Here is a 19,275-nt window from a genome sequence, read left to right on the forward strand (position 1 = left end):
AAAATAAACAACTATGACAAAAAGAACAGAAGACTGTATCTCCTGGAGGCAGTAAGGAAGGCTTAAGTTGGGAGGACTATCAAACGCATCGAGGAGTTACTGAAGATTACTTGACCCGCCTAACGCAGTTCGGAAACCCTCCTCTCCATCCACCCAAATCACCCCTGCACCACCTTTTCTCCTCCCTTGCGTTTACCCAATGGCAGGTCGGCTCCACGTAGGCCTACTTTGCGCGTGCGCATCATCGGTTCGACGCGCTCGGAAGCAACTTCTTTTGCCTGCTCACCGCCAGAGTAGGTGCTACCACCGCTGCCGTCGCCGCCGCCATCTTGATGGCAGGAAGAGTCAGGTTCTGGGACAGCTGGAGAGAGTGGTGGTGACTGGTACGGATGGTTTCCGCCCATGTTAGCCCCTCCAAATTTGCCCGTGTTAGGGTTACAGCCCTCGGTATTGCCCGTATTTTCACTGGGTCCCTGTCGTTGTCCCCAGCCATCCTGTCCCTCTGTCTTTAGTCTCTTCTGCTTCCTCATCCTTCAGATCAGCCCGAAGCTTTGCCTGGAGCTATTGTTACGCAGCCCCAACCTCTGTTAAAGCAGCCGCTTCGATCCCCGGGACTGAATTTTGGCCGCCCAGCCCTCATTCCCCGCCCGGATCTGGTCCGAGTTGTTTTTCCGCGGCTGTAAACCGGAAGGGCTCTGAGCTGCACCGCCCGCTCGGGCCTGGGGGATCTGTGCCCGGCATGGGGGCGAGTTCTGGCCTCCTTAGGGTACGGGGAGAGCTTGGACTTTGGTCCTGACTTGGTGGAGGACACACCTTCGAAGAGTGGACGTTACCTCAGTTGTCTGTTGTTAGAGTTTAATCGGTCACTCGTCTGTTTTGTTGTGTTGTTTCCCAGGAATAACTTTACCAAAGGAAAGCTATTTTGCGAACTAACCTCTCCAGTGGAGATGGCCAATGTGAGTAAATTATCTCCTAAGAATCAGCATAGTAAACTAGTTTGGGAATGTTAGGAAATGAAAGAACGGGTTTAATTATGATGTCATTGCGTGGCATAGTGTTAGACATAATGTATCAAAAATGTCAAGGGAAGCAAGTGGTGTGAAATTATGTTATGCATTGAAGATGGTAGCATTCTTTTCACTGCAAATACACTTATTTATACAATTTCATTTGTACAGATGTGGAAATTCAAGCACCCTTTCGGTATTTTTTAAATACAGCGTTTCAGTAAATATTGGAATCTATGTTTAGGCCGTTTTTTAGCTTTTGGGTTAGCTAAACTGAAGGGTTTTTTTTTTTCTTTTTTTTTTTTTTAAAACAGTTTCCGTATTGGAAGTGACCTTCCAAATCCTACAAAATAAGAACAGGAGTTACTCTCATACACCAGAGATATTTATTGACTGTAACTTTCCAGTGATTAGACACATCCTATATATAGAATTCATGTGTAGCGGTCATAAGACATATATATATAAAAACAGCTACAATTAAAGTATAAAGTAATAATTTTTTGAGAACCTACACGAAGGTGCAATGCAGATTCAAGGCTTTGTGGAGAGGGGTTTGGGATCACTTCATGAGGGAAACATTTAACTTGAGGTTTGAAAGGTAGGTGGGATTTGTATAGTCTAAAATATGAGCGGGAAGGACAGGAAGGTATATTCAAAGAACTCCCCACCCCGCCTACCCCTTTGAAAAACTAAAAAGTCATTGCTGCCTGCCAACCTGAATGTAAGATGTATGAAAGAGATAAGTGGGAGATAAGGTTGAATTGTGAGGTTGGTACCAAGTAAATGAGAGCCTTGAATGCCGAACTCAGTAATTTAGACTTTATTCTTTAAATTGTGATTATTCACTTAGACCTGTATGCTAGGACGATTTATATGGCAGCAGTTAGCCAGGATGCTATTTCTGTAATTGAACATGATATTTAAGTCTAAAGTGTGACTATAGAGACAAGTCATAAGAATAGATTGCTAGTCTTGGCCAAGTTCTATGGTGAATTTTTGCCTACCCATAACCTGCACAGAAAGAGAATGCTGTAAAAGAAGTATGTGGTACTTTCAAAGGAGAGAAATTAATTGAAGTAGAATAGAATGCTATTATTTGACCTGGTTTTATTTTGGTTTAAATGAATAAATTATAATAGTTCAGTAGGGAAGATCCTTTTATAAGTCTTTTGTTAGAAGTTCATATTAAAATAAATTTAAGTTTCAGTATGCAAATGTACGTTAACAATTTTTGTGTTAATTTATATGGATTGTAAATTCTGGATGGATGTTACTAATGAAATATGCAGATAGGTGTTTCATAACAAGGGGCAAAAATGTTCATGTTTCAGAGTCTAGACAGGTAAATTAAGAAGCCTTCGTGGGGACTATGACAAAGCCTTTCCGTTAAAAGGGGAGCAGCCTTCCCTTAGCTACAGTGATTTGTTGCTAACTAATGCCATTTGGTTATGTGAATCCAATACTGCCAGATCTTCTGAGTTTTCAAGAAGAGCCAAATTTCTGGACCTTTTGTGTAAATATTTCGATTTCTCAATGTTTGTATTTAATTCAAATACCTTGCAACACTGTGGGCTGCACAAAAATGTCTGGATAGATGTGGATGCACTACATAAACTACCAGTTTTTAGTTTTTGTACAGACCATATTTTCTCCTTCCATGATCAAAAGCAGAACTTAGTCCTAAGGCAGTGCACAAAAGGCACTTTCTCTTTATATACAAATAAGGATTTTACAGTTAAAACATAATAGCATGTCATCTTCCCAAGTCTAGAAGTTTGAATTTAATCATATATAAAATATGTGCTTATCCTGAAACTAGAATGAACTCTCTGCTGTAATTTTGACTTGCTTTTTGGCTATTATTTTTAATTATGTTCACCAGCTGAACCAGTCGTAAAATCTGTCAAGTTGTCAGAAAATATTCCACTTCCACAATTACAGATTTGATTTTTTTTTTTTTTTTTGAGACAGAGTTTCACTCTTGTTTCCCAGGCTGTAGTGCAATGGCGGAATCTCCGCTCACTGCAAGCCTGGCTCCTGGGTTCAAGTAATTCTCCTGCCTCAGCCTCCCGAGTAGCTGGGATTATAGGCGTTCGCCACCACTCCCAGCTAATTGGCTTTTTTTTATATTTTTAGTAGAGACAGGGTTTCACCATGTTGGCCAGGCTAGACCTCAGGTAATTCACCCACCTTCGCCTCCCTAAGTGCTGGGATTACAGGCATGAGCCACTGCACCCGGCCAAGATTTGAGAATATTAAAGGTTAACAGGTAAGGTTTGAAACAGATTAGTACTCTCATCAACTGTTCCTTTCAGTGGGCAGTTTAGATGCTGGTTTATTTTGCTATTAAAATGAAATGTGGTAATTGGATTTTCTTAGGCTAGGAACAAAACTCATATTTTATTATACAACTTTTGTTAAATTTCTATCACCAAGAAAAGAATGTCAAAATATAATCTAATGGGCTTGGTAGACAGGCTAAAATAATAAATAATAATAGGCAATTTTTGAAATAATTTGGATGACCTTTTCCTTCTGTTTTTTGCTTGTGAAACGATGTGAATAATTGCAGATTGTAGTTTAATCATGCTGAAACTAGTTCTAATAATAGTATACAGAATTGTTATGGAAATGAAGTAAAACAATGTATATGTAAAGCACTTACTATAGAACTTGGATCCATAGTGTCCAACATAGATTGATTATTACTATTACATGCTCTCAAATATTGGCCACTTCAGATAATCTTTTATTTTGCTGCTGCTTATTTTGAGCCCTTGCTAAAATATTTTTGGAATTTGAAATATTAGATTCCTTTAGATCCTGAGGCATTCTCTTAAATATCCTTAGTTGTAAAGGTAAATTTGTATTATATAAACACCCAAAAGTCTGAGTTTGTTTAGTAAGTAAAAAACCAAATAATTACCTGTTTCTTTGGGCAAGTTGGGTACAGACCCCAAGAGAAGCTGCTTAAATTTTCAGGTAGACAGAATGCTTTGGAGACATGTATCACAAAAGAGGTTATATTTATCCAGGTCTTAAAGAAAAAGTAAGAATTTGTTAGAATTTTCTAGAATGATAAGGAAACAGTATCTTTTAGCAGAAGAATTCTTATGGCAGTATAAAGAATGAAGAGAAATGGGAAATGTTGGGGAGATATTTTTATGTAATTGAAAAGTAGAGTAGGGGAAGGGAGGGTAAATTTGTAGGAAATTATGTCAGAAAGGCAAAAAGGCCAGTTACGATGCACTCTTATAGTGACAAAGGTGGAAGAAAAAAATAGGTTGGATTTTAGAATACTGTACTTTGTGAAAGGGAAATAGAATAATTCTCAAGTGTCAGATGGCTGGATTTTTCCAATATGCTGGTAACTAATTTTCACACCACTTCTCTACTCCTCCTCCAGTCCATTTTTTATACTGCCCTTAGTGGTACATTTCTCAAAACAGCCTTTTTTTTTTGTCAGTTTACTCTGACTCTTTCCTGCCTACAAATTAAAATTCTGACTTACTATCTTGATGTAACAAGCCCTTTACCATCTGTGTCAAATATACAGTCTTTTATAGTTGCCCATAAGTTCAATTTCAAACCTTTTTTGTTGCATTCTTATACCCACCCTCAATGAAATATTTCTCTGTTCCTTTGTTCCTGAAAGTCACTCACTGAAATGCACCTTTTCCCAAGAAAATTTTTACTGTCTTCAAAACTTAATATATCCTCCATGAAACTTACTACCTTTTCTCCCAAGGATTTCTTAACAATTATTCAAACATTTTCATAGCATTTCACAGATGATTTGATATTTGTTCTTTTATCTTTTTCACTGAGAGTTGCCAGTGTATGTGTGTATGTGTGTGTTTTTAATACAAATATCCGGATAGTGCATATTTTAGGCTTTGTGGTCCATAGAATCTCTCTTGTAACTACTTAACTCTGCCATTATGGTGGGAAAGTGACCATAGACAGTACATAAATTAGTATGGCTATGTTACAGTAAAACTTTATTTACCAAAACAGTGGGCTGTATTGGGAAGTCGTTCGCCAATCCCTGCATTAAATTGTTCTGACCCAAGTACTTTGTTAAAAAATTTATGAATGAAAGATACTTACACATTCATCCATGTAATACATGACCTCACAGTCTAGTAAGTGAACATACAAGCAGGAGAAAATGTACCACAAAGATATGTGCTGAAATGGAGAAAAGCAGACATTGCCATGAAACCACAATGAAAGGACAGTATGGGAGAGAATTTAAGCGCAATTTATAGCAGTAAAAGAGAGAAAAGTTCGAAAGTAACAGATTTTGGTCCAAAGAGATGTCTTGACAGTTCTTTATTGAGGATAGAAGAATCTTGTTAGTTGTACTACCTTTTTAGTGTTGTGTCTAAATAAGACAACTTTTAGATGTCTGTTCTCTCATGTGTGGCACTCTTGAATTCTAGCCTTTATTGAAAAGTACATAGACTACCCAAACTAACTGATTACTTGTTTTTTTAATATTTATTTTTATTTTTAAAATTACAAGTATACATAATGCTTTCATATAGTAGGTGTTCAGTAAAAGTAGAATAAATGTTGGTTTTAAAAGAACCTTGCAGTGTGAAGATTTGCCAGAGGTTGTCTATGTAAGTATAACATTTATATTCAGAACAAATAATTTTAATTTTGTGTCATTTTTAGGTGCTTTGTAACAGAGCCAGACTGGTTTCCTATCTCCCAGGATTTTGCTCTTTAGTTAAAAGGGTTGTCAATCCCAAAGCCTTTTCGACTGCAGGATCGTCAGGTTCGGATGAGTCTCATGTGGCTGCTGCACCTCCAGATATATGTAAGTGAAAGTTGTTATTGCTTTACTTAAAATTGTTTCAAAACATTTTTAATTTCCTCTAATATTTCTTCTTAAGGCTTAATGGATTTTTCTAAAGTTGTGTTTATTCAGTTGAAAATGAATTACAGCTCTGCCTAAATATATTTATGTCAGAAAGCTACAGTATAAAAAAGGAAGAAAGAATAAGTACTGGTTTCTAAAACTTACTTCTTAAACTTTTCTTTCTGTCTTGAAACATAGAGTCTTCCCTGAAACAAATCTCCTTTTGGTCCTGTTAAACCATATTATTATTTTTTCCCACTCTTTGCTAAATTTCATAAGTGTACCTTGTACTTTTTATGTGTTAGTGTTTATTGAACTTACTGCTTTCTACAAATTCTGTTTCTTCTAATCTGTTTGGTACACCACTACCGTGCTAATCATTCTAAAATATTTTAACCATGTCCCTTTCTTGAAAAACCTGTTACCTTTCATTGCTTTCAGCAGTAGTTCCCAGACTACCTTCAAGCCATGAAGCATTGTTCAAGGTAAAAAGAAAAAGTGGGGGTAGGGGGGATAGTCTCTGTGGTAGGTAAGTTTGAGAAATGCTACATGCCATATTCCTGTCTTGGAGGCTTATAATGCACACTAAAATATTAAAGACTCTTAGAAACTTAACCTAATGTGTCCTAAATTAGGAATCCTTTTTTTATGGCACACATTACTTACAATGTAATTTAAGTTTACTTGAGCATTCAGAGCCTTCCATCCTGCCCAAGTTTTGTAACTCTCTATTTACATCACCTGAAGACTAACCATATATTTATAATAGATGAAAGATTTTGCCATTCAAATTATATAAGAGGTTAGTATCTGGAATATATAAAGAATTTATAATAGATCAATAGGAAAAGACAACCCAACAGAAAATCAGAAAACAAAAGGACATGAATAGGCCTTTCACAGAAAAGAAAACCTGAAATGACCAGTAAACATATGCTCAAATGCACTGCCCAAATCTACTGTTAATATGGGACGCGTGTTTTCTGTAAAGAGAACTAGAGATTGTTAGACCTTTAAAAACCATCTTGTTCAAAAATAGCTAACAGGTTTTCTCTTGGGAAGTGACTTGAGTAGTCATTAGTGGCTGTCTAGATAGAGCCTTGTTATTCAACATGATCTGCATCAGTATCATTTTAGGAGCTTGTTAGAAATGCAAAATCTTGAGCCCCACTCCAGACCTATTAAATCAGAATCTGCATTTAAACTAGATCCCAGATGTGTCTTAAGTACATCTTTAGAGTTTGAGAGGCATTGGACTAGAGTGTTTATGTTGAGAATCTTGAGACGTTGTCTGCGTTCAGCAGGAAATGGTTCCATGATTGATGGGCGATGTATGTCCTAAGTGTGGAAGAGGGATATGGTGGCTCATGATACAGGAATGAGGCAGCCATACTGACATGGCCATTTTCAGTTACTTAGTTCTCTGACAGGATATTTTTAAATATCTATTTTTATTGCTAAGTAATATGCATAGCAGTTGTCCCTCTGTTTCTCTAAGCCCAGATCTCTACTCTGAGTAATTATTAATTTTCTACTTTATTCTTTTCTGAATCTTTGAATTTTTTATCAGTTAGGAATTTTTTAAAGTTTTAAGTGAATAAAGTAATGTGGTCTGTTCTGTATTTGCAATCCATATTAACTCATGTGGCTGGTAAACAGAGCATTAGGTCACATGATGTATGATTTTTTTTCCCATTCATGTTTTGTGCCACCAGATAACAGCAGCAGAATGCGCCTCCCCAGACGGCCATTACTAAGTTTAGCGTCTTTCATTTTAGATCTTCTCTTTACTTAAAAACATGGGCCTGGCGCAGTGGCTCATGACTGTAATCCCAGCACTTTGGGAGGCTGAGGGAGGAGGAGACCTTGTGTCTACCAAAAATTAGCTGGGCATAGTGGTGTGCACCTGCAGTCCCAGCTACTTTGGAGGCTGAGATGGACCTCAGAGGTCAAGGCTTCAGTGAGCTGCGATCATACCACTGTACTACAAGAGACCCGTCTCAAAAACAAAACAATACGTGAATATGAGGATGTAAATAAATGTTATTATACATGCTGTTCTTTGACTTAGCTTTTTCTTTTAATGCATTGTCTCCTGGATTTCATTCAGTGTCAGTACGTAAAGGTTTTTTGTCTTCTTTTTAATAACATTCAAGCATTTCTTAGTATGGATTAGAGTATTTTATTCAGTCTTTCCCTTAATAACGGACTTGCCTGTGTTCTCTCAATCAGTTGCTTTAATTAGTGTTTTGGAAACAATAGGAAACTATTTATACTCACATGGGAAAGCAGATTTTAAATATCTTTTAGATAAAAATATACATAATTTTAAGAAGAGCATTCTTTCAGTCTACCAGTATACTTGACTATTAAGGAGAAACTGTTCCTTTTGTTGTTTCTCTTCAGGCTCTCGAACAGTGTGGCCTGATGAAACTATGGGACCCTTTGGACCTCAAGATCAGAGGTTCCAGCTTCCTGGGAACATAGGTTTTGATTGTCACCTCAATGGGACTGCTTCACAGAAGAAAAGCCTGGTTCATAAAACTTTGCCTGATGTTCTAGCAGAACCTTTATCAAGTGAAAGACATGAGTTTGTGATGGCACAATATGTGAATGAATTTCAGGTAAATTGTTGGTAACATTTATTGTGCTTTCCTGATTGTTAATGCTATATGACCTTTGATTATTATAAGCATATTACTTTTGTTGAAAAAGTAAAAAATCAATTCCAATACATGTATATACAAAAACAGCATATATAGCTTTGGAAAACTTGGCATTGTCCTCTACAAAGTGTTTGCTATGTAATTTTTTTACTGTAGATTATAATATTTTTAAAATATTTCTTCAAAAATATGTTTTTAAGTACCTACTCTAGATATACATAATGTAATTATGTCTGTATACTGGAAATTTAGGTTCCCTGTTTTTCACTTTTAATAAATGGCAATTAAATTTGTATATGGATCTAATTCCAACTGGTTCTGTATTCCTCTAGCCATTTAAAAGCTTAAGAAAAATTTGAGGTCTCTGAAATTGTTCAGATATAGTAAAAAAAAAAGGAACCAGTTTCATAAGTTTATTTTTTCTTAAACAATTTCTTAAGGTTTGGGATTTTTTTTCTTTTACATTTTTAAACATTTTAAACTTGCATTTATGATTAAGTGGAAAGCTACATACAATTCAGGGTTTCTATCAAACCCCTGATGTTTATCATTTTTCATATTTTTGCATAGTTTTAGGCTGAGTTTGTTTTTTTTATCAAAGCCATATTATAAGCAGCAGCAATTCCTTACATTTGAGTTATATTAGATGACCTGACACTGAGACACAGTTGACCTGTCCTGTCTTTTTATCTCAGATAATTCCTTCTCAGCCTTCTTGGCTCCTTGTTCTTCCTGTCTGCCAATTAAATTACATTTCCTCTAAGTTTCTGTCCTACACCTTCTCGTTTGAATCACCCCTTGGTCACTTAATCCCTTGGCCTCCTCCACAGTCTATGTTTTTATAATTTCTAATTCAGTATTTCTATTTCTGACATTTCCAGTTCTATATTTCTGTATGCCTACTGAACCATCTTTGTTTGGATGTCTCACAAGTCCCCAGATTTTGTGTGTCTAATACTGAAGTAATCTTTTTTTTCCTTAAAAACCTGTCCTAACTCCGGTATAACCAATACTATTAGTGGAATAACCATCCTCCCCTCTCTCCTAAGATAAAACTTATAGCACCAACCTTCTCTCTCCATCATATCACTATAAATAATATAAAAATCACATCGCTTTTTTCTGTCAAGTTGCTCCTAAAATATTAGTGTCCTTTCAATTCTTTCCCAGAGTTCAAGGCCTCTTTGTCTTACCTGGATTTTTAGAGTCATTGTAGCATGACACACAGTGAAGATAGAATAAATCTGGGTTCAAAGATTGACTCTGCAACTAACTTAATTTTGTGACCTCGAGGAAATTACTTAACCTTTCTAAGCTCCTGTTTCTTTGTTGTTGTTGTTGTTGTTTTGTTTGTTTGTTTTGAGATGAAGTCTCGCTCTGCCACCAGGCTGGAGTGCAGTGGTGCGATCTTGGCTCACTGCAACCTCCGACTCCCTAGTTCCAGTGATTCTCCTGCCTCAGCCTCCTGAGTAGCTGAGATTATAGGCACGTACCACCACACCCGGCTAATTTTTGTATTTTTAGTAGAGGTGGGGTTTCACCATGTTGGCCAGGATGATCTCGATCACCTGACCTCGTGATCTGGCCACCTCGGCCTCCCAAAGTTCTGGGATTACAGGCATGAGCCACTGCGCCTGCCCACTCCTGTTTCTTTATATGTCAAATGAGGATAGTAATAATCTCTAGCCCACAATATTTTTTTTTTTTTTTGCGACAGAGTTTTGTTCTGTTGCCTAGGCTGGAGTGCAATGGCACGATCTTTGCTCACTGCAACCTCTGCCTCCCGGGTTCAAGCAATTGTCGTGCCTCAGCCTCCCAACAAGCAGGGATTACAGGCATATGCCACCATTCCTGGCTAATTTTTGTATTTGATATTACTGTTTCTCATTGCCTGTAGACTAAAGTCCAAATTTCTTAATGCTGACTAAATGGCATTTCACAATTTTGATCCCTTATCCTTCCCACCTTATCTGCCACTACTTCCAATTCCCTCTACACTCCAGCCACAACGTACTTGCCATTTTTCTTGAATACACCATTCTATGTCTTTGCACTTTATTATCTTTTGCTGGACTATTTTTCCTCCTGAATTCCTAATCTCTATACCACCTATTTTTTACCTGTCAGACATTACACATTAACTAACTTGTAGCTCAAATATCACCATTTCAATCATTTCCTGATTCCTCCCAGCAAAGTAAGTTTCTTCCTCATCTATGCCCCTAGAAGACTTTATTCATAACTGTATAGCACTTGTCATATTTAATTACATTTATTTGCTTGTGCTTATTTTTTCTTATTAGGCCTGAAATAGCTGAGAGTGAGGACTGAATTTTTTACCATTGCAGCGCCTGCTCCTGTCATAGTCCCTGATGTATAGTAGGCTCTCAGTAAATTTCAGTTGAATAAAAGCCTCTAAGCTCTTCCTGTAGGAAAGGCTGTATTATTTAGTCATGTATCTTGTAAGTTAGTATCATTATCCCCCTTTTACAGATTATAGAAGAAAAGATAAATATTACCATAAAATAGAAGAGGTAACATGAGACACATTATGACATTTTAGTTACTTAGCCAATTTCTGCTCATAGCAAGTTTTAGAATATCAGTATATTTATATATTCATGCTCTGCTGTATTCACATTTTTTGAACTTCCAAATCTTATATTCATTGTAGAGAAAAGTTTGAGTAAATGAGAAAACGTTATTACCTTACCTCCCAGTTAGATTATAATTATCGTAAAAACAAACAAAAAGCTTTCTAAGGAAGACAAGTTTATAACAGGCAAGATACCATTTTATTTGAACTCCAGATTTTGTTGACTTACATCCTTGTTCCCCTTAGGGTAATGATGCACCTGTTGAACAGGAAATTAACAGTGCAGAAACTTACTTTGAAAGTGCCAGAGTAGAGTGTGCAATACAAACATGTCCAGAATTGCTGCGAAAAGGTATGTCATGCTTTATACTTTGAAACACTGTTACTAATTTTTTTAATATGTTGAATAATGTACTCTATAGAAATTGGAATGCTCTATACCTTAATATTATATTTTACTGTATCTGGCTGGAAGTGATTACATGGCCAAGATAAAGGCTTTCAAATGTCCTGTGACATCTGACCTCATGCTGCTGTTAGATAGGAAGAGTAAAATTTTTAATAACTTTTTTCCTAAGGCTAAAGTAATTTTTACTCCTGGGTGATTATTAGAGTTATAATTTTATGAGTTAATATAATACTGAAGAATCTTAACAGTAAGCATTTTTGAAAATTATATTAACCCCAAATAATGTGTAATCCTACTTACCCTTCAGGATTGTTGGTAGTAATATTTCAGTTCATCCAACAAAAGCGGAAGTAAACAAAACTAAGTTAATTTTACCCTTTTCAAAAATAACATACATTTATAAAAATAATCTAAGACCACAGTAATTTTACTTAATCAGCATTTTTCTAAAGAAGTACTTTTATCCTTCTTTAAAAATTTGTTCTTTAAAAATCAAATTCTTTTATACCTGGAATGTTTATTTTTATTTGTAGATTTTGAATCACTGTTTCCAGAAGTAGCTAATAGCAAACTAATGATTCTGACTGTAACACAGAAAACTAAAAATGATATGACTGTCTGGAGTGAAGAAGTAGAAATTGAAAGAGAAGTGCTCTTAGAAAAGGTAATTCCTTCAATTGCTAATAATTTAATTTTATGGTCATTATTTAAGTAACAGTGACCAATGTCTTAAAATGATGACTGTCATTTCCACCCTTTATTCATTTTCTGCCAAAGTATTGTAATACTAAAGGACTTACATCTTTTTTGAGAATAAAAGTGCAGCTTTTTTAGTATCCTTAAAAATTTAGATTCTGTTTATTGCTTTCCTCAATTTATTTTTAAAAAGTCTATTTTGGAAAATGACAAAAAGGTAAAATTAACTCTTTATCCTTCTTCCCTCAGCCTCCCGCTCCCCCTCCTTCTCCATCTCCCCCTTCATCTCCCCATCTTCCCTTCCATCTCTATCACCTTTCTCCTGGGCTTAGAACATGTCAAAATAAAGAGTGAAAATTATGCCAGCTCTCTCCAAGAGTAAAGAGTAACAGTATGCAATACAATAATAGTATAATAACGTATACCCACATTTTTTTCTGTGGTTTGCTTTTAACCTAAAGTATGCTTTGACATTTTTCCATACTTACACATAGATATATTTCATTTTTTATAAAATCTGCATAGTATTATATCACATGGGTAAACCATAAACTTTTTAATTTATTTAAGAATTTTAACTGGGTGCAGTGGCTCACGCCTATATTTCTAACACTTTGGGAGGCTGAGGCCAGAGGATTGCTTGAGTCCAGGAGCTTGAGACCAACCTGGGCAACGTAGCGAGACCCTGTCTCTACAAAAAAAATTATCCAGTGTAGTGGTGCACACCTGTAGTCCCAGCTACTCTGGAGGCTGAGGTGGCGGATCACTGGAGCCTGAGAGGTCGAGGCTCTAGTGAGCCTTGATGGTGCTACTGCCCTTCAGCCTGAGCAACAAAGTGATACCTCCCATCTCTTATAAAAGAAGTTTCTTAGTCATTTATAAGTTTAAAATCCAACTTTTGCTATTATAGGCAGCAAGCAGTGACAGTCTTTTTACAAATACTTTTATGCATGCTAATATCTATAGATTCCTAAATAGAGAATTGCTGAATCATTGTGTATCTACATTTTAAATTTTGATAAGACACTTCCAATTTGCCCATCAAAAAGATTGTTCTAGTATATATGCTGTTACGCTAGCTTACCCTGGGTGTTAGCAGTTCTTTCCAACTCAGGTTAGCTAAGGGGCCCAAGTCACTAACTTGAGTTAAAAAATCCCTTTAGTGATTTCTGTGCAGGATGTTAGGAAGTATTTTATATTTTCTTTGGGATTAGATGTATGGTCTTTATTTGTAAAAGTATATTGTAATTTACATATTCAACAACATTGTAGTTTCACATTTAAATGTCATATAGCTGCTGATAGAATTTGTGTGGTTTTTAACAATCACAAACATATTTTATACTAATTAACAAGGGAGTTATAGAGAGGTATAGGATGTTTTCTATTTACATATTAAAATAATGCTTAGTAAATATATACTCATCACTATCATTGAAGTGCTAGTATATTGTCACGTATGTTGCATTAGCAGTTCTAATTTTTGGTCAGTTTAAGATTCTGAACCTAATTTGATACTGACTCCAGTATAGTTCTAAGTTTCCTATAACCAGTTTCAGGGCTTTGAATGGCAACATGCTTCATCTTGAGAGTTTTAATTTTGTAATGACTGAAGCTACTTTATTTTCTGTAAAAAGAGTTTCTTTGATTAAAGATTTCTTCGTGATTATTTTGGACTCACACCTAGCTCTCCAAGTAAATATTTGGTATTTTATGGTTTAAATCTATTCTAATTTTTTCCAGCAGATGTCAGTGTTGGTGAACAGAAATCATAAGAAAAATACTTCAGCTGGTTTTTTTTGTGTTAATTTGAGATTCTTTCAGTTAACCTTTGTAAACATTTGATTGCATTGCATTGTTTTGCTCTCCTTGTAGTGTTTATGTATGACACATCTGTTCATTAAATTGAAATACATTCTAATGACTATTTTCTAAGCCATATTCAGTAGTTTTCCCTATTTTTAAGAATTATGAGGATTAATAAAATACAGCAATAAATATTAAATATGGAAGATAATCTAAAGAATACAGTATTATCTTAATGGTTATTGTTAGTTTACAAGCAAGTATTAAGAGAAAACTTAGATGAACTAACTTTTTCTATAAAGGGTGTTAAAAGACAAATTATAACAAATTTAAAGATCTAATTGGTTTTTATTTGAAATTCTAGAATTAAGCAACGCCTCATTCTGTAAAATAGATTGAGTGTTACAAACAGCTAAGCAGAGGAGGTTGGCTTTATAGATGGCAAAGGGCTGGATAAAGCAGAAATAGGAAACAAAGTTACTTTCCTTATAGGGTTAAAACACAGGTGGCTTTCTTATGCTGGCTCAGGTAAACTAGGCCCATTATGATTGGTTGCCGTGAATCTCCTGAGTTTTTTGTTGTTTGTTTGTTTGTTTGAAAACTAGTCTGTTTCAGAATTCAGTTCAATTAGGCGGTACCTAGTATGAGTGACTCCATTCTGGTTTGGTCTCATCTCTTGCGACCTAGTGCAGGAGGCTAGTCCAAAACAAGGAGCTCCCATAAAATCTGTTTAACAAGGGCCAAATCGTAAATATTTTAGCTTTTATAGGCCCTAGGGTCTCAGCTACCCAGCTCTACCCTTGTGTTATTAAAGCATCTGTAGACAATATGTAAATGAATTGCCATGGCTGTGTCCAGTAAAACTGTTTATCCAAACAGACACCAGATCAGATTTGGCCCTTGGGCTGTAGCTTACTAACCTCTAAATTACAATATAGTCTTGATTTGTAAGGCTTGGACTTTTGGAGATCTCAGCTGAAATACCAGAGTTGGTCAGTAAGGTCTTTTCATTCTGGGTGGGTCAGAAATCCATGTGTCCGAGCACTGCGTGACACGTGGATTTCTAGGCCTCTTGGAATCTTGCCTCATGAGTGCACAGCTCAGCCCTTAGCTAAGAAACCCTGGTGAATAGTTGTGCAGACTAACTCAGGAGCCTATTTTATGTATCCTTCTTTTCCAGTACCTTGCCCTACAAATCCCAGGTGCCTCAGCTGTCTGGAACTCTTGCTTTCTACCTCCTCAGCTTCAATGACACCATCACTTTGCTGGGGCTCTAGTTCTTTGCCCTGTGATAGGCAAATGTCCACAGACAGAAAGCTGTAGCACATATGGGGATTACTTCATTTGTTTCCCTTCTCTCAAAGATTATAGTCTTGTCTCACCTGTTGTTCAGGGTCTAAAAATAGTTACCTTGTATATTTTGATCAGTTTTATAGTTTTACAACAGGATGGTGAGTTCAGTACCTGTTAACTCTGTTATGGCCAGAAGTGGAACTGTGCCCTTGATTTTTTTTTTTTTTTTTTTTTTGAGACAGAGTATCTCTGTCTGATCTCGGCTCACTGCAACCTCTGCCTCCCGGGTTCAAGCAGTTCTGCTTCAGCCTCCTGAGCAGCTGTGTGCCCTTGTTTTTAAACATTCATGATCTCTTCTTTATTTCAACAGTGTAATCTGGTCTTAATATTTGTTACTGTCTTTTCACTACTTAGACTTCTGATAAAGCTAATAAAATATCTTACAAGTTAGGATGGTAAGACCAAAATTTTTATACATGCACATGGTAGTAGTAATTGTATACTATATAAAAGATAGAGAAGAATATATAATGAAAAGCAAGTGCCTTGTTTAACTCGGTACACCATTTACCAGGTTATATTATTTTTATGTGTCTTTTCAGAATTATTTCATGACTATGTGAGTAGATAGATGTATATTGAAGGACACAAACAAGTAAATGTTTTTAAACACCTTTCATTTAAACGAATGAATGTTTCAGATCTTTTCACTAAGAGCATTTTATTTTCCTTTACCTATTTCTTTTTTTTTTTTTTTTGAGATGGAGTCTTGCTTTGTTGCCCAGACTGGAGTGCAGTGGCGGGATCTTGGCTCACTGCAAGCTGTGCCTCCCAGGTTCACGCCATTCTCCTGCCTCAGCCTCCCAAGTAGCTGGAACTACAGGCACCTGCCACCATGCCTGCCTAATTTTTTTGTATTTTTAGTAGAGATGGGGGTTTCACTGTGTTAGCCAGGATGGTCTCAATCTCCTGACCTCACCTATTTCTATTAAAATACCTATTTAGTATTTTACCTATTTCTGTTATCACCATAGTAATACAAAATAGCAACCATAGTTGATAGTTTATGACAGATTCAGAAGTTAGTAGTACAGAACTGAATAGAAGTAGTTCATAAAGTAAGAAAGAACTCAGAAGAAAAAGTATAGAATTCAGTCTTTTTAAAATAAAGTGTTGTATTAACCATTATCTTCTGGAATGGTAAAAATAATCTTACGCCTTTACAGTCTAATTTGCCATTGGTTTTTATTTTTTATTAATCCTGAGTTCTTTTCTGAAACAAGGGAGTCACTTAAAATTTTATTTAAAAATAAAACAATTTCTAGTAATGCTATCTTAAGTGTATTATTTGTGACTTCCATTGCAGTTCATCAGTGGTGCTAAGGAAATTTGCTATGCCCTTCGAACTGAGGGTTATTGGGCTGACTTTATTGACCCATCATCTGGTTTGGCAGTGAGTAATTATCATTTGAAAATCAGATTATGTTTAGTAGAGATGATTTTTATTATAAAATTTGTTTATAACTTTGGTAATAGATTAAGACTTTTTAAAAATCTCACAGTTTTACCCAAAGAAGTACTACTGTGAGTCAGTTGAATTCACAACTTTTGAGAGACCTCCATCACTCACAGTTAAGTTTCTCCATCACTTTAATTTTTTTAATTAAAAATGTTTTTACTTTCTGCTCTCACTAGTAGATATTATATATTTGATTTGCATTGAATTAGTGTGTTTACTTTTTATAAGTTAAAAATTATAAATTGGTACAGTCTAGTTTCTATAAGGAAGAAATAATTATTCTTAGAATTAATTGAGTAAAATACAGGTGGTAAAAATAAATACTTAGACCAGTAAATTTTTGGAAATTAACATTTATAAGGTTATACTTTGAAGAAATAACTGAACTACCACTAGTCACATTTTAAATTCTGGATATATCTTTCAGTAACAAGTAGTAATTAAATCATTTTTTGAATCTTAAGATAGGAATATATACCATTTCTTCTCAAAGTCAAATAAAATATAATCGAGAAATGAAAAACTTTTGCTTGGGCTTTAGTTTCCTTGTCTTGAAAATGATGGTGAACTGTAGATAATTGTCTAGGGTTTATTCCATCTTTAAAGGATGCAGTATTATGCATTTGATTCTAGGTAACATGTAATTAGCTAGATCATTTCACATTTCCGGAATGCATAGGAATTTGGGGAAAGGGGTGTTAAGGCAGTTTAAGTGTTGCATGTGACTTTTTACTTATTTAGTTTTTTAAATATTTGGAGTATTAAAGTAGATAGGTGTTCATGTTTACCTGAAAATTATTACTAAAATGTCTTTCTTACTAATGAAAATATTTCATTTTTATTTCCTCAGTTTTTTGGACCATATACAAACAACACTCTTTTTGAAACTGATGAACGCTACCGACATTTAGGATTCTCTGTTGATGACCTTGGATGCTGTAAAGTGATTCGTCATAGTCTCTGGGGTACCCATGTAGTTGTAGGGAGTATCTTCACTAATGCAACACCAGACAGCCATATTATGAAGAAATTAAGTGGAAATTAGCAGAAATATCCATTTATTTGCTGTACTATTTGTATGTAATATTTGGGTTGATCTATAAATACTGTCAGACTAAAGTTTTTAAAACATACTTATTTCCAAGTATTTATTTCAGCATTTATGAATTTACAACATTGGCAAGTGATTTGGGATTTTAAAATCACAAATGTTCATTATTCATATCATTGGATACACACTGAGCACATCCACACTGTAAAGGATGTGGTAATTAGCTTGTAACCGGGGTATGATCTGCTATTGTTATTTCTCCCCTTTATTGGAAAAAGGCTTCAGTTTTAATTATTTTCTTCCTGAAATAAATCACACATTTGGTTACAATAATGTGTGTTTTCATTACAATATTTTTTAAATACCATTATTGATTCTTAAAAGTTTCTATATTAATCTTTTTAAAGTTCTTTTTAATAATGCAGTTGAGAATTTTGGATTCATTGTAGACATTTTCAAATTTTCTTTTATCTTTATTGTCTATTAAGTGTTGTGGTACCAGTCCAAGTATTACCTTGAAATAATTTATGTTCAGGAAAAGAAGAAGGATAATACATCTTTAAACGCATATGAGTCTTGTCCTTACCCCTACTAAAAAGGTAATTCTGTCTTAACTCCTGAGTTGAGACAGATAAATAAAACTGTGCCTAAACTGCCAAATTTGTTTTTTCAGTTTTAGCAATAGGTGGAAACTGCAGTACTTTACAGAGGTGCCTCATTTGAGACAAAGCTTGTTTTTACAGCATCATAAACTTCATCTTTCATTTTTGAAGCTTTTGCAAATAGAAATAGGCAGATCTAAGGAGTAAAAGTAACTTCCACAAAATGAATTGAAATAGATTTTTTCTGTTTTTTCTTCTTTTCATGAAATGCCTGTTTTGAAAAGGACTACATGGAGATAACTTTTTAATCACACCTTGTTTTAAAACCCCTAGCTTAGTTAACATGTCATTTGATAAGAGGTGTTGCTTATGATATAGAGCTAGAAAGTTTTCATTCATTTTGAAATGATGAAGTGTAGTGACTGCCACAGCATTTAGAAGAACATTTATTGAAGTGTGTGTATATATATATATATATATATATGCACATGTCATATGTGCTCAATAAATTTTTATCTATGTAACCAGCACCCAGATCAAAACACAGAATACCTCAAACACTCATCCTGCTCCCTTCTAGGTACTTACTTGCCCCCAGCCCTTGCCCTTTCCATGAGTAACCACTGTCCATATTTCCTTAGTATAGGTTGGTTTTGCCTGTCTTGATGCTTTATAAATAGACAGACACTCATACACGTGTATACGTACACACGTTTTATATATATACACACATGTATACATACATATATGAACATAT

The 19,275-nt window shown here is 35.3% G+C and overlaps 2 protein-coding genes across 2 annotated transcripts in view; one reads left to right on the top strand and one right to left on the bottom strand.

Annotated features, from left to right (window-relative positions):
• The window catches only part of LOC101178038, a 291,177-nt gene extending 290,288 nt beyond the window's left edge, over nt 1–889 (bottom strand). The window contains exon 1 of the mRNA XM_004090886.2: nt 197–889. Coding sequence (XP_004090934.1) covers nt 197–530 — 334 coding nt within the window. The 5' untranslated portion in view covers nt 531–889. The remainder of the gene's footprint in view (nt 1–196) is intronic.
• Nucleotides 236–18,249, top strand: MMADHC (metabolism of cobalamin associated D). Its single transcript, XM_003274953.4, has 8 exons — nt 236–383; nt 896–956; nt 5,694–5,838; nt 8,287–8,504; nt 11,389–11,494; nt 12,085–12,215; nt 16,713–16,799; nt 17,716–18,249. Exons 2-8 carry the CDS (start codon nt 948–950, stop codon nt 17,908–17,910), a joined length of 891 nt encoding a protein of 296 aa, XP_003275001.1. The 5' UTR covers nt 236–383; nt 896–947; the 3' UTR covers nt 17,911–18,249.
• The last annotated feature ends 1,026 nt before the right edge of the window (nt 18,250–19,275 follow it).

Source organism: Nomascus leucogenys, chromosome 17 (assembly GCF_006542625.1).
Source record: "Nomascus leucogenys isolate Asia chromosome 17, Asia_NLE_v1, whole genome shotgun sequence".
Classification (NCBI taxonomy): domain Eukaryota; kingdom Metazoa; phylum Chordata; class Mammalia; order Primates; family Hylobatidae; genus Nomascus; species Nomascus leucogenys.